Genomic DNA, 15,542 nt, shown 5'->3' on the forward strand with positions numbered 1-15,542 from the left:
GTCTTATAATCCGGTGCGCCTTATAGTGCGGAAAATACAGTACCTTGAAGGTAGAAAAGCTCTATGCAAGTACAACCCATTTACCATTTGCCATTTAGGTGTGTGTCAAAAACAAAAACACCCTGTTGGATTGATTGCGAAAACACCATTTTAAAGCGACTTAGTTGTTTTAAGTCAGAATTAAGTCAACCTCTTTAGAGCAGGGGTGTCCAAACAACGCCCTGTGGGCCAAGTGCTGCCCACCGGTGTTTTCTGTGCGGCCCACGAGACATCACAAGTTTAACGAGAGGATTGGTCCACGGAGTTTTTATGCCTAAACTTTGTACCCGCGTGTATTGATTCAGCACGAACTTGCCGTCCTTTTGTGGGCAGAGACAGAATTGATGGTCAGTAATCATCCATCCATCCATCCATTCATTTTATACGGCTTGTCCCGTTCGGGGTGGCAGAGGGTGCCGGAGCCTATCCCAGCTGCATTCGGGCGGAAGCCGCGGTACACCCTGGACAAGTCGCCCCCTCATCGCAGGGCCAACACATATAGACAGACAACATTCACACAAAGGGGCCAATTTAGTGTTGTCAATCAACCTATCCCCAGGTGCATGCTTTGGGAGTACCTGGAGGATCCAGAGCGCAGGATGGAACCCAGGAACTTCATATTGTGAGTCCTACGCACTAACCCCATGTACCACCGTGCTAACCATGAGTATCATTTGGTAGAGACTTGAGCAGAGCCACACGGTCGCACATGACGCATTCACACACGATCAACAATTTAAAATGACACATTTATAAATCCATTACAGTGCATTATGCGGAACACTTGCCACAGTTTCCTGATGTTTGGCACATTTTAGCTGCTTGATTAAAAAACTTTAAAGGAGGACGTCAGGGTAGGGAAGTGAATTGTATTTATATAGCGCTTCTTCTCTAGTGACTCAAAGCGCTTTACATAGTGAAACCCAATATCTAAGTTACATTTAAACCAGTGTGGGTGGCACTGGGAGCAGGTGGGTAAAGTGTCTTGCCCAAGGACACAACGGCAGCGTCTAGGATGGCGGAGGCGGGGATCGAACGTGGAACCTTCAAGTTACTGGCACGGCCACTCTACCAACCGAGCTATACCACCCCAGGGTAGTAAACCATGCAAAAGTCCAGAATTTTCATATACTTTTAATATTCAACGGTTAACCGTTTATACGTTGTCGTCAAGGTCTGATGTGGGGCAGGGGTTGTTAAAGTTGAAGCCGTTGAAGTTTTTGTCGTTCAGACTGTTATAGCTTGATTTAATCAATGCAAACTAAGTGTTATTTTTGTACAAATGTTTATATATGTATACATATACATATATATATATATATACATACATACACATATTTATACATACATATATATGAATACATATATAAACATGTATATATACACATACATACATATATATATATATATATATATATATATACACATATATACATATATATATATAATATATATATATACACATATATATATATATATATATATATATTAAGATAATATGTGTGTATACGTACACATTTATATGTACAGGCTATATGTGTATATATTGGAGATGTCCGATAATATCGGCCTGCCAATATTATCGGCTGATAAATGCTTCAAAATGTAATATCGGAAATTATCGGTATCGGTTTCAAAAAGTAAAATTAATGACTTTTTAAAACGCCGCTGTGCGGAGCGGTACCTATCCGGTAAAACGCCGACGTAGGCAGGCCGGACGTCCGTGTTTTGCCGGATATGCAAGTACTAGAGTCTAGTTTACTCTGGACTGAAGTTGTGTGCCTTCATTGCTTTTGTAGCTGTGTTTAGAGGCATGTTTAAAAAAAAATAAAAATAACGCACCTTGTGAAAGTCAAAGTATAGTATTTCCCATAGTTGTAATGGGTATCAGGATTATCTCCCAAATTGCAAGTTGTTTTGAGGCATGTTAAAAAAAATAATGCACTTTGTGACTTCAATGATAAATATGGCAGTGCCATGTTGGCACTTTTTTCCATAAATGGAGTTGAAGGAAAACCTTGTTTTTGATTGATTGATTGATTGGTTGATTGATTGATTGAAACTTGTATTAGTAGATTGCACAGTACAGTACATATTCCGTACAATTGACCACTAAATGGTAACACCCGAATAGGGTTTTTCAACTTGTTTAAGTCGGGGTCCACGTTATTCAATTCATGGTAAAGTTACATTGTTTAATGCATCCAGCGGGGCATCACAACAAAATGACGCATAATAATATATCCGTATCGGTTGATATCGGAATCGGTAATTAAGAGTTGGACAATTTCGAAATATCGGATATCGGTAAAAACGTAATTATCGGACAACTCTAGTATATATATATATTGTCACTTTACATGCAGTCAGCTTTCGGCCCCCGGCCAAATGTTTTTAGTCCAATGCGGCCCCTGGGTCAAAAAGTTTGGACCCTCCTGCTTTAGAGCAACGAGAATGAGCAGCAGGCAGGACACTTTCCATCAGCTGGTGTGCCCCTCCCCGCCCCCCAAACCCTCCCCACACGCGCATCTACTGACATGTCCATTTACAAACTTAAATCTCCACCTTGCCACACAACATACAGGATCAGTCCTATTGTGCATTGAATGAAAGTCAGTGAAGCGTGGAAAGATTGACGCTATTGTACCGAGTCCAAATAAAGATCACGATAGTGTCCAAAAGCCGTCATAAGTGTGCAATACAGACACACTCCTTGGTCCTATGAAAAGTAACATACACCATGCAATAAACCGCCTGGTCCATACCTGCAGCAGACAGAGCCAGCAGAACCAGAACGCAGCACGAGCGCACCCAAGACCTCATTTTGGCTGCCAGGGGCCTTCCACTCCTCTCCCCAGTATATATATACTCGTCTGGCTAAAGGTCACGGGGCATGTTCTTGCGGAGGTGGGGTGTAGAAACCCCTTGAGCCTGATATAGGTTGTTTGAAAAGCTCCTCAGGGATTCCAACGCTATTGTGAAAATAATAAACTTGTGTTATTTGATTCTTGTATATATTGATTTTTGCAAAGCATTGGTAACTCTTAAAAGGGAACTCCACTTTTTGGGGGAATTTTGCCTATCGTTCACAATCATTATGAAAGATTTTTTTTTAATGCATCCTAAAGGCCTACTGAAATTAGATTTTCTTATTTAAACGGGGATAGCAGGTCCATTCTATGTGTCATACTTGATCATTTCGTGATATTGCCATATTTTTGCTGAAAGGATTTAGTAGAGAACATTGACGATAAAGTTTGCAACTTTTGGTGCTGATAAAAAAGCCTTGCCTTTACCGGAAGTTGCAGACGATGACGTCACAAGGGTGAGGGCTCCTCACATCCTCTCATTGTTTATAACGTGAGCCTCCAGCAGCAAGAGCTATTCGGACCGAGAAAACGACAATTTCCCCATTAATTTGAGCGAGGAAGAAAGATTTGTGGATGATGATATTGATAGCGAAGGACTAGAAAAAAAATAAATAAAATAAAATAAAGTAAAAAGCGACGGCTCCGGGCGGTGGCAGTGTGAGCGTTACAGATGTAATTAGACACATTTACTAGGATAATTCTGGAAGATCCCTTATCTGCTTATTGTTTTAATAGTGTTTTAGTGACATTGTAAAGACATACCTCAAGGTCGGATGGCTGCGGTGAACACGCAGTGTCTCAGAGAGACGCCGAGGAGCCAAGCTCACAGCTGCCTTTTAAACAGCTACTGCAGGACGATAAATAATCTAATGATGTCTCCGGTAAGATATATATATCCCAATTTTCCCATCCAAAACCATGCTGGTTGACGTAGAGAAACATGTTCGCTTGACCGCTCTGTGTTAAAAACAAAGAAACACCGGCTGTGTCTCGGTGCTAAAGACAGCTGCAATACACAGCTTTCCACCAACAGCATTGTTTTTTATAGTCTCCATTATTAATTGAACAAATTGCAAAAGATTCAGCAACACAGATGTCCAAATTACTGTGTAATTATGCGATGAAAAGAGACGACTTTTAGCCGTAACTGGTGCTGAGCTAATATTTCCTGACAGTCTGTGACGTCACGCGCACGCGTCATCATTCCGCAACGATTTCAACAAGAAACTTCTCGGGAAATTTAAAATTGCAATTTAGTAAACTAAACCGGCCGTATTGGCATGTGTTGCAATGTTAATATTTCATCATTGATGTATAAACTATCAGACTGCGTGGTCGGTAGTAGTGGTTTCAGTAGACCTTTAAATATTTAACAAATGCGATTGTGAGGAGGCGTGGCCTGCGGACCTGCAGTGAGGCGGGGTGAGCTGGGGCCGGCTCTGAGATTGGCGACAGGTGCCTGGATGGCCCACCTGGGCGCATTTGGCTAATCACCTGTCACTCTGTAAAAGGGCAACAGCCGAGAAGGACAGGGTGGGAGAAGTTGGAGTTGATGAGAGAGGAAAAACCCGAGAACGAGCACGAGCGAAAGCGAGAGCGAGACGGAGACGAAGACGCGAACGGAAGGCTGAAAAGCAACCGGAAGAGCGAGACAGGCACAAGAGAAGAGCAAGAGAAGAAGATTTATTGAAAAATAAATCTTTGTTCACTGTGACAAACGAGCCTGTCATGTCTCTCCTTGGTGGTCCGAAGAACCCAGGGGTGCAAGACTTCCACAGCGATCAAAAGGCCGCTAACAATGGAACCTACAGGAGCCGCACTATTCTGCCTGTAAATCCCTTAAAAAAAACATCCAAACACCTCTATTAGGGTTTTATGTACATGATGTAAGTATATATGTGATGTAGTAATGGGCACATTAGTAATAACATTTATTATTTACATATTTTGATCATATTAAGCATACGCATATCTATTGTAGATACAGCAATTATAAAACATCACTTACTGTACAAGGTCTGCTGTCAGTAGGATGCCCACTGCTAAGATGTTAATACATTTCCATTTAGATGAAGAAGGACTCATAATCCTGGCGAAGAAACAGGGTAGGTGTGTCACATGGGGGTCTCGCAGCTTACTGCACGGTTGTTCTCCCGGGATGCAAAACGGACAACTCCGGACGACAGCGTGAAGGTAGGATATGATTTAATCTTTTCAAATAATAACACATTTCAAAAACAGGAAGCTAAGGTTCAAACTTAGCCTAGGACTCAAGAACATATACTGTAAACAAGACATGAACCTACGTGCCTGTTGCTTGCAGCAAACAATGACGCCAGACTGAGTGTGGCGAGCAAAGTGAAGAAAATAGCTCTCTGATTAGTTGTTGACAGCAGCTGAGCGTGGGACCACTAACCAGAGGCAGGTGAACCCAATTAATCCCCACGGTGACGAAAATAAACCCAGTAGTGCACACAACAGGAACAAAATGAGTCCAAAACTAACAGAACATAACTAACCAAAACATGATCCGAACCACGGATCATGACACGGTGTCACATCTTTTCGTGTTGTTCTTGCCAGTCCCGGGTCCTAAATGGCTATAAAAGTGTCCCAACTTGTCGGATTATATCCCCATCTAATTTCCAGGTGAGATGCATGATTTATGGTCTACAAAAAAAACTTCCAAGGAGCAAGGAAGCAAGGAAACAGCAGACATCTCGATGATGTAAACATATGATGGCGCCGCTATAAATAGTCCGTCTGTGTTAGTGCCTATAATAACAATATCACTAATACCTAATAATAAATAATATGTATTAATAATGCTCTGCGGTGAAGTGGCGACTTGTCCAAGGTGCACCCCGCCTTCTATCTATCTATCTATCTATCTATCCACCCATCCATCTATCTATCTATCTATCCACCCATCCATCTATCTATCTATCTATCTATCTATCTATCTATCTATCTATCTATCTATCTATCTATCTATCTATCTATCTATCTATCTATCTATCTATCTATCTATCTATCTATCTATCTATCCATCTATCCATCCATCCATCCATCCATCCATCCATCCATCCATCCATCCATCCATCCATCCATCCATCCATCCATCCATCCATCCATCCATCTATCTATCTATCTATCTATCTATCTATCTATCTATCTATCTATCTATCTATCTATCTATCTATCTATCTATCTATCTATCTATCTATCTAATCTATCTATCTATCTATCTATCTATCCATCTATCTATCTATCTATCTATCTATCTATCTATCTACCCATCTATCTATCTTTAAATGACAGAATAACACATTCAAACTTTACAAAAGCCCAGGGGCCCCCTTGCGCTTGGGGTCTCAGTACAACAGCCCCATTATTTCCTCCACTTCGACGCTGTTGAATGTATGGTAAATGGGTTACACCTGTGTAGTGCTTTTCCACCCTCAAGGTACTCAAAGCGCGTTGACAATATTTCCACATTCACCCATTCACAACTAATATATTGAACGGCTTAATGGGTTACAATCATCAATCAAATCTTGGAAAATGATTAAATGTACAAAAGCCTTTAAATTGATATCCTTGTTAAAAAACATTTAAATTGATTTAGGTAGCCCTTTTTGTCTTTTTTTTTTCCTTTTTCATATGTTTTAGGATTATTACTCTATCTGGATTGTTTTTTTTTTCTTTTGATGTTGAAAGTGCCCCGGCTTTTTGTGTGAATTATAAATGTGTGTTTGTTGTTTAATAAGAGAAAATAAAAATAATAAATAAATATTTAGGGCTGTGAGTCTTTGGGCGTCCCACGATTCGATTCAATATCGATTCTTGGGGTCACGATTCGATTATTTATTGATTTTTTCGATTCAACGCGATTCTTGATTCAAAAACGATATATTTCCGATTCAAAATGATTCTGTATTCATTCAATACATAGCATTTCAGCAGGATCTACCCCAGTCTGCAGACATGCTAGCAGAGTAGTAGATTTTTTTTTAAAAAGCTTTTATAATCGTAAAGGACAATGTTTTATCAACTGATTGCAATAATGTAAATTTGTTTTAACTATTAAACAAACCAAAAATATGACTTATTTTATCTTTGTGAAAACATTAGACACAGTGTGTTGTCAAGCTTATGAGATGCGATGCAACTGTAAGCCACTGTGACAATATTTTTATTTTTTATAAATGTCTAATGATAATGTCAATGACGGATTTTTAATCACTGCTATGCTGAAATTATAACTAATATTGCTACTGTTGTTGATAATATTCATTTTTGTTTCACTAGTTTTGGTTTGTTCTGTGTCGTGTTTGTGTCTTCTCTCAATTGCTCTGTTCATGCAGTTCTGAGTGTTGCTGGGTCAGGTGTGGTTTTTGAATTGGATTGCATTGTTATGGTATTGCTGTGTAGTGGTTTGTTGGAGGGCTTCGCGGTGGAAGAGGGGTTAGTGCGTCTACCTCACAATAAGAAGGCCCTGCAGTCCTGGGTTCAATTCCAGGCTCGGGATCTTTCTGTGTGGAGTTTGCATGTTCTCCTCATGAATGCGTGGGTTCCCTCCGGGTACTCCGGCTTCCTCCCACCTCCAAAGACATGCACCTGGGGATAGGTTGATTGGCAACACTAAATTGGCACTAGAGTGTGAAAGTTGTCTGTCTATCTGTGTTGTCCCTGCGATGAGGGGGCGACTTGTCCAGGGTGTACGCCGTCTTCTGCCTGATTGTAGCTGAGATAGGCGCCAGCGTCCCCGCGACCTCAAAGGGAATAAAGCGGTAGAAAAATGGATGCATGGATGGATCTTGGAAAATGATTAAAAGTACAAAAGCCTTTGAATTGATATCCTTGTTAGAAAACATTCAAATTGATTTAGGTAGCCCTTTTTGTCTTTTTTATTTATTTTTTTCATATGTTTTAGAATTATCACTCTGTCTGTATTTGTTTTTTTCCTTTGATCCTAAAAGAGCCCTGGCTTTTTGTGTGGATTAAAAAAGAAAAATAATACATTAATATATAAATATTGTACGTAAATATAAAGTATATTTGAGTGGCCATTCAAGTTGAACAGAACTGTTGAAGAGAGACACACATGTTTCTTGCCGGAAAATAAAATATGACACGCGGATATCCGGTGGCAAACGCCGGAAATGGAGTTTAGCGGAGCCTGATTGGCTCAGGACTGTTGCTATGACTTCTGCCTCAGACGCCTCTGCGTCTACTAAGTCGAAAGCTATTATCCCAAACATTAGTCTATATTCTAAAATACATTTAAATCTTCTTTTAACGAGCCCATGTTCACGTTTTAACTACAAATAACTTGAAAAGGTCGGAGAATGGTGGCTAATCGAACGGCTCCATGGACTGAACTGTTTGGACATTTCCACTGTTAAATCAGACCAATATGAAGGTTGGTAAATCACATCTAATTTGTTTTTTTTCCCGCTTGTGATATAGTTATAGTTTGTTCATTACTTGTTAACCATGAATTGATTAACGTGGACCCCGACTTAAACAAGTTGAAAAACTTATTCGGGTGTTACCATTTAGTGGTTAATTGTACGGAATATGTACTGTACTGTGCAATCTACTAATAAAAGTTTCAATTAATCAATCAAAATTACTTAGCTGCTTACTCAACTTTTGCAAAACTAGTGCAAAGAGCAAAATCTAAAAGCAAGTTATTACAAATGCATTTTTCTTCTTTCAATTGAAAAAACAATTACTTTTTGGCATTTGTCACTGCAGCTCAGTCATCTATTGCAGTGGTTCTCAAATGGGGGTACGCGTACCCCTGGGGGTACTTGAAGGTATGCCAAGGGGTACGTGAGATTTTTAAAAAATATTCTAAAAAAGCAACAATTCAAAAATCCTTTATAAATATATTTATTGAATTATATTTCAACAAAATATGAATGTAAGTTCATAAACTGTGAAAAGAAATGCAACAATGCAATATTCAGTATTGACAACTATATTTTTTGTGGACATGTTCCATAAATATTGATGTTAAAGATTTCTTTTTTAGTGAAGAAATGTTTAGAATTAAGTTCATGAATCCAGATGGATCTCTATTACAATCCCCAAAGAGGGCACTTTAAGTTGATGATTAGTTCCATGTGTATAAATCTTTATTTATAATTGTATCACTTGTTTATATTTCAACAAGTTTTTAGTTATTTTTATATATTTTTTTCTAATAGTTCAAGAAAGACCACTACAAATGAGCAATATTTTGCAATGTTATACAATTTAATAAATCAGAAACTGATGACATAGTGCTGTATTTTACTTCTTTATCTCTTTTTTTCAACCAAAAATGCTTTGCTCTGATTAGGGGGTATTTGAATTAAAAAAAATTTCACAGGGGGTACATCACTGAAAAAAGGTTGAGAACCACTGGGCTGCTGCATATGTTTTAAACTTAATGCTCTCGGGCTGATGTGTGTCAAATAAAGTGTGTCAATAAAATACTTCAATCAATCAATGTTTATTTATATAGCCCTAAATCACAAGTGTCTCAAAGGCCTTCACAAGCCACAACAACATCCGCGGTACAGAGCCCACATAAGGGCAAGGAAAAACTCACCCCAGTGGGACGTCGATGACAATGACTATGAGAAACCTTGGAGAGGACACCCCCAGCCCTCTAGAGGAGACCAAAAGCAATGGATGTTGAGCGGGTCTAACATGATATTGTGAAAGTCCAGTCCATAGTGGATCTAACATAACAGTCAGAGTCCAGTCCATAGTGGATATAACATAATAGTGAGAGTCCAGTCCATAGTGGATATAACATAATAGTGAGAGTCCAGTCTATAGTGGATATAACATAATAGTGAGAGTCCAGTCTATAGTGGATCTAACATAATAGTGAGAGTCCAGTCCATAGTGGATCTAACATAACAGTCAGAGTCCAGTCCATAGTAGATCTAACATAACAGTGAGAGTCCAGTCCATAGTGGATATAACATAACAGTGAGAGTCCAGTCCATAGTGGATATAACATAATAGTGAGAGTCCAGTCTATAGTGGATATAACATAACAGTGAGAGTCCAGTCCATAGTGGATATAACATAATAGTGAGAGTCCAGTCTATAGTGGATATAACATAATAGTGAAAGTCCAGTCTATAGTGGATATAACATAATAGTGAAAGTCCAGTCTATAGTGGATATAACATAATAGTGAGAGTCCAGTCCATAGTGGATCTAACATAATAGTGAGAGTCCAGTCCATAGTGGACCTAACATAATAGTGAGAGTCCAGTCTATAGTGGATATAACATAATAGTGAGAGTCCAGTCCATAGTGGACCTAACATAATAGTGAGAGTCCAGTCTATAGTGGATATAACATAATAGTGAGAGTCCAGTCCATAGTGGATCTAACATAATAGTGAGAGTCCAGTCCATAGTGGATCCAACATAATAGTGAGAGTCCAGTCCACAGTGCCATCCATCCATTTTCTACTGCTTATTCCCTTTTGGGATCGCGGGGGACTCTGGTGCCTCTCTCAGCTACAATCGGGCGGAAGGCGGCGCTCACCCTGGACATGTCGCAGTCCACAGTGGATCTAACATCATAGTGAGAGTCTATTCCATAGTGGATGTAACATAATAGTGAGAGTCCAGTGCACAGTGGATCTAACATAATAGTGAGAGTCCAGTCCATAGTGGATCTAATATAATAAGGAGAGTCCCGTCCATACCCAAGCGGAGACGGGTCAGCAGCGCATAGATGTCCCCATCCCGGGTCCGGACTCTGGACAGCCAGCACTTCATCCATAGCCACAGGACCTGTGTGTCCCCCGCCCCCCCTCCACAAGGGAGAGTGGGGCAGAGGAGAAAAGAAAAGAAACAGCAGATCAACTGGTCTAAAAAAGGGGGACTATTTAAAGGCTAGAGTATACAAATTAGTTTTAAGATGGGACTTAAACTTATTTGTCCAGTTGGCGACTTGTCCAGGGTGTACCCCGCCTTCCGCCCGTGTGCAGCTGGGATAGGCTCCAGCACCCCCCGCGACCCTGTAAGGGACAAGCGGTAGAAAGTGGATGGATGGATGGATGGATGGATATATATGTATATGTACAAATTGATGGTTTACTTGCTTAACATCTTTAGTCAGTGTTGATATAATGTTTGATGCATGTTTAAATTACGTTAAAGCCAAAAGACATGTAAATACTTGCCGTACATGCATGTTTTCTGTCAAAATAAAAATAAAAAATACATTTATTATGAAAGATGAATTGTTTCATTGACACTCATTATTCCAAGCTTTCGAGGCCACATAAAACAATGGGAAGGGCCAGATCTGGCCCCCGGGCCTTGAGTTTGACATCTGTACTTTATGATTTCAGACCAAATTGTCCATTAGTTTTTACGTAAAAAATCTTATAATCAAATGCATTGGCAAGTGTGTAATACAATCATGAGGCGATTACTGTTACAAGCGGACCTCTGAAAGCAACCATCACTGCGATCAATGAAAATTAGTTTTACACCCCTAAAGTTAGAAAGTTACAACAGTTTTTGGTCCAACATGAATTCTTCTTTGAGTTATTCAGAGTCTTTGTATTTCCTGTTGTGATGTACAATGTTACTAATTTTCTTTCCCATCCGATACCGAGTAAAATTCAGCCTGGTATCGGCAATACCGATTCAATACCGATACTTTGTGGAAAAGTACCTATGCATAAAGACTAGTTATTTGTTTATTGTCATTATTTATTACATCGTATTCATCCATTTTCTACCGCTTATTCCCTTTGGGGTGGCGGGGGGCGCTGGTGCCTATCTCAGCTACAATCGGGCGGAAGGTGGAGTGCACCCTGGACAAGTCGCCGCCTCATCGCAGGGCCAACACAGATAGACAGACAACATTCACACTCACATTCACACACTAGGACCAAATTTAGTGTTGCCAATCAACCTATCCCCAGGTGCATGTCTTAGTGGGAGGAAGCCGGAGTACCCGGAGGGAACCCATGCAGTCACGGGGAGAACATGCAAACTATTATATCTTATGTATTATTATATGTATTATTATTTTGTATTGTTATTATTTATTACCATATATTTATGTATTTCAAACTCTGAAGTATATTGAGGTAGCGGCGTAAATAACAATATTGCCAAGCTAATACAACCGAAAATAACTACGACAGAATTATACCAAAGTTCATGAAAATTGTGTTTCAAACCCTAACAAAACGGAAATAAGTGATATAATGAAAGCAATAAAGAAATTGAATTGATAGGGACTACCATTAGAATAAGTAAATTCAGTTACCTTAACAAGGTAATGTGAAAATACTGAACATGTTGTAAACAAGAGCATTGAACATTGACACATTGCCTCATTCACATGTGTAGCTACTTTTTTTTACAATGTGTCCCTATTAATGATACACATCGTCTCAAATAACTAATGTATTATAGTTTTTCATTTGAGAATTGATATTAGCCCAGAATATGGTATTTGCCAGTATCGCTATTTAAGTATTGTTCCGCACATCACTAATTTACTGTAAATTTTGTCTGTGATAACTATAATAACTTGTTGCACACACAGTAAAAAGAAATCATCATCATAATTATAATTAGCCTTTCTTACATGAGTCTCTGAGATATTTCACCTTTGTTCTACGTTTGTTTAAATCTCTTTGATTTACACACATGTCAAAATTGTTACTGATTCATGTCAACACTGTGTCCACAGAGTGTCTTCACCCTTGTGGATGATGCCTGGGCAGGCTCTAAGTTACTGTACAAGTGGCAGAAGTCCCTTGGGAATTATATAGCTGTTGCAGGGTGAGTAAAAATGTCTACTTTCATACATGTGTATCCTTACTAACCCTATGTCCAACAGACAAGACAGCTCAGTAAAAATATTTGATCGCCATGGACACAAGTGGACTGAAATCAGTCTTCCCGGGTATGTGTGAAGGAAGAAAAAAATCCAATTCAGACGAGAGATAATTATTCCGGTAACACGATGCTTTGCATTGACCTGCTTTCCTAGGCGTTGTGTGGGCATGGACTGGGATAAGGATGGAGACATTTTGGCAGTGATAGCAGCCAATTCCAGCGCCATCTACCTTTGGGATGCCAGCGTGAATAAAACCTCTAAGATTGACAGTGGCATGAGGTAAGGCACTTTGAAATGCTCTGAACACACCATTAGATATTTATACAATGACCCTACAGTAGTACCTCAATTTATGAGCTTAAAAGTTGTTCTGCGATAGAGCTTTTAACTCGAAACACAAGTATCTCAAATCATGGTTGCAATTCGTTGAAATTAATTAAAATCCATTTATTTGGTGCTTGCCCTCCCCTCAAAATAGCACACTTTTAACATGTAGCATGCCATTTAAAAGAAAGACATATTTTTAGATAATATTTTTTGTAAAAATAGCACAATAGAATGTTGTACAAACAACTACTGTAATTTTATGAAAAGCATTTACCTGGTAGAGTGGATTCTACGGTATCTCCTTCCAACTGCTTCTCTGTCAAACACACCATTAGCAGCTTTTCAATATTTTCATGGATAAATGTTCACCGTTTTGATATCATCTTAACATTGCTTTGCTCTAGTACGGTTCAGACTAGCATTGCAACACTTGAAATTGCATTGCAAGTTGGCGGAACGCTCGGTCATGTTTTTGATGATTTCTTTTTTTAATTAAATGAATATCATCCACTTCTTCTCAGCACTGTCCTTCATACTTACTTTCTTCCTTCCAATCTCTCGCAATAAGCTCATGCTAGCAAACAAGACCAGATGGTTCCCTGTGACATTTGCTACACCAACTAATGGCAGAGATGCTTGTAACTCAAATTTTTGCTCGTAACTTAAAATAACAATAAGCTGAGAGACAGCTCTTATCTCAAAATACTTTTAAGGTGGGGCACTCTTAAGTTGAGGTACCATTGTGTATTTAAAAAGGTAGTTAACGATCCGTCTTACTATTTACTTTTTCTACCAGGGTGGCAACATTTTTACTGTGTCAAGTCAAGTCAGTTTTATTTATATAGCACGTTTACAACAACTTTTAAATTGAACCAAAGTGCTTCACAGGTTAAAAAAAGCATAGAGCAACAGAAACAGAAAACAACAAAAAAAGAATGAGCTGAACAAAGTAGTGCAAAAAGCAATACGGTAAAAGTGGTCGAATAAAAAGTAAAACATTTGCTAAATAAAAATCATAGAAATAAAAAGTGCGACAAAAAAAAAAAATACAACTAAAGCGAAGGGGCTGGGGGGTAGGACTAGAAATGGTGGCCTAGTGGGCAGACTCAGCTCAGGTCAAAGGCCAGCGAGAAGAGGTAGGTCTTAAGAAGGGTTGATTGCTAATTAGTCTAACAATCTAATTAAAGCCTTTTCTGTGATGCTTGAACTTAAAGACAGACCGGGTTCAGGAAACCAATGAACTAAAAACACATTTCCTCCTCCCAGGGATCACATGTCCTTCATTGTGTGGTCCAAAACAGCGCCCCTGCTGGCAGCTGGGACCGTGAATGGAAATCTGGTGATCTACAATCAACAGACTTCACACAAGATCCCGATACTGGGTAACATGGACACTTCACCAACATTCACGTATGATTTAGTACTGTTCCTGTGCATTATTTAGAAATGGTCTTTTTCTCTCTCGCATGTTAGGAAAACACACCAAGAAGATCACCTGTGGCTGTTGGAGTGATCAGAATCTGCTGGTACTTGGATGCGAAGACCACTTTCTGAGCATCAGCAATCAAGATGGGGGCTATATCAAAACGGTAATCACATATTAACAGACAGCCAAGGATGTTTCTGTCCCCATGGAAGAGTAGCTGCTTTTTTTATGACTATGAATACAATAAATACACCTCATTTGTCCTTTCTGTGTGCTAGTACAACATAGGTGGGTCACCTGGCGATATTAACTTCTCAGTGATGAAGACAAACGAAAGGACATCCCAAGGAGAGAACACTGTAAGTCTCACAATAGTGGCGCCACGTAAATGGGTTATACTTCTATAGCGCTTTTCTACCTTCAAGGTACTCAAAGCGCTTTGACACTATTTCCACATTCACACACTGATGGCGGGAGCTGCCATGCAAGGCACTAACCACGACCCACACAACGGATGTGATGAGGTTGGTAGAAGGTGGAGATTGAACCAGGAACCCTCAGGTTGCTGTCACGGCCACTCTCCCAATCGCGCCACGCCGTCCCAAGTTCACAATAAAAACGTCCATCTTGACACAGTCGTCCCTCCTCAGATCAATATTGCGGCTTCACCACAATGCAGATATTTTAGGGATTTAAAAATGTTTTTCAAAGCATTTTCAACCATAAAATATCTGGATAAACAAAAAATATCAATAATACAGTAGCACTGTATTGGCCACTAGAGGAGACCAAACCAATCAGTGCACACCGCTCAGTATTGGGCTCAGATCAGGGACCATTCCTAAACTGGATAAAAAGAGTAGAAAGGTAACCAAAATGTGTTATTTCATGTCTCGAAAGCTCTCATATTGTAGAATAACGTTTTCCAAAGATCAGAGCCCCTTTTTATGATCTAACTACAAAAATATTTAGTTTACAATTAATGATTCCTA

The 15,542-nt window shown here is 39.4% G+C and overlaps 2 protein-coding genes across 2 annotated transcripts in view; one reads left to right on the plus strand and one right to left on the minus strand.

Annotated features, from left to right (window-relative positions):
• LOC133538758 (immunoglobulin A1 protease autotransporter-like) overlaps positions 1-2,938 on the minus strand; it is a 37,769-nt gene extending 34,831 nt beyond the window's left edge. Inside the window, exon 1 of the mRNA XM_061880517.1 lies at positions 2,805-2,938. Coding sequence (XP_061736501.1) covers positions 2,805-2,862 — 58 coding nt within the window. The 5' untranslated portion in view covers positions 2,863-2,938. The remainder of the gene's footprint in view (positions 1-2,804) is intronic.
• Positions 2,939-8,076: 5,138 nt separating this feature from the next.
• wdr19 (WD repeat domain 19) overlaps positions 8,077-15,542 on the plus strand; it is a 48,436-nt gene continuing 40,970 nt past the window's right edge. Inside the window, exons 1-7 of the mRNA XM_061880518.1 lie at positions 8,077-8,334; positions 12,648-12,739; positions 12,798-12,863; positions 12,951-13,076; positions 14,391-14,506; positions 14,598-14,713; positions 14,829-14,909. Coding sequence (XP_061736502.1) covers positions 8,329-8,334; positions 12,648-12,739; positions 12,798-12,863; positions 12,951-13,076; positions 14,391-14,506; positions 14,598-14,713; positions 14,829-14,909 — 603 coding nt within the window. The 5' untranslated portion in view covers positions 8,077-8,328. The remainder of the gene's footprint in view (positions 8,335-12,647; positions 12,740-12,797; positions 12,864-12,950; positions 13,077-14,390; positions 14,507-14,597; positions 14,714-14,828; positions 14,910-15,542) is intronic.

Source organism: Nerophis ophidion, linkage group LG20 (assembly GCF_033978795.1).
Source record: "Nerophis ophidion isolate RoL-2023_Sa linkage group LG20, RoL_Noph_v1.0, whole genome shotgun sequence".
NCBI lineage: Eukaryota > Metazoa > Chordata > Actinopteri > Syngnathiformes > Syngnathidae > Nerophis > Nerophis ophidion.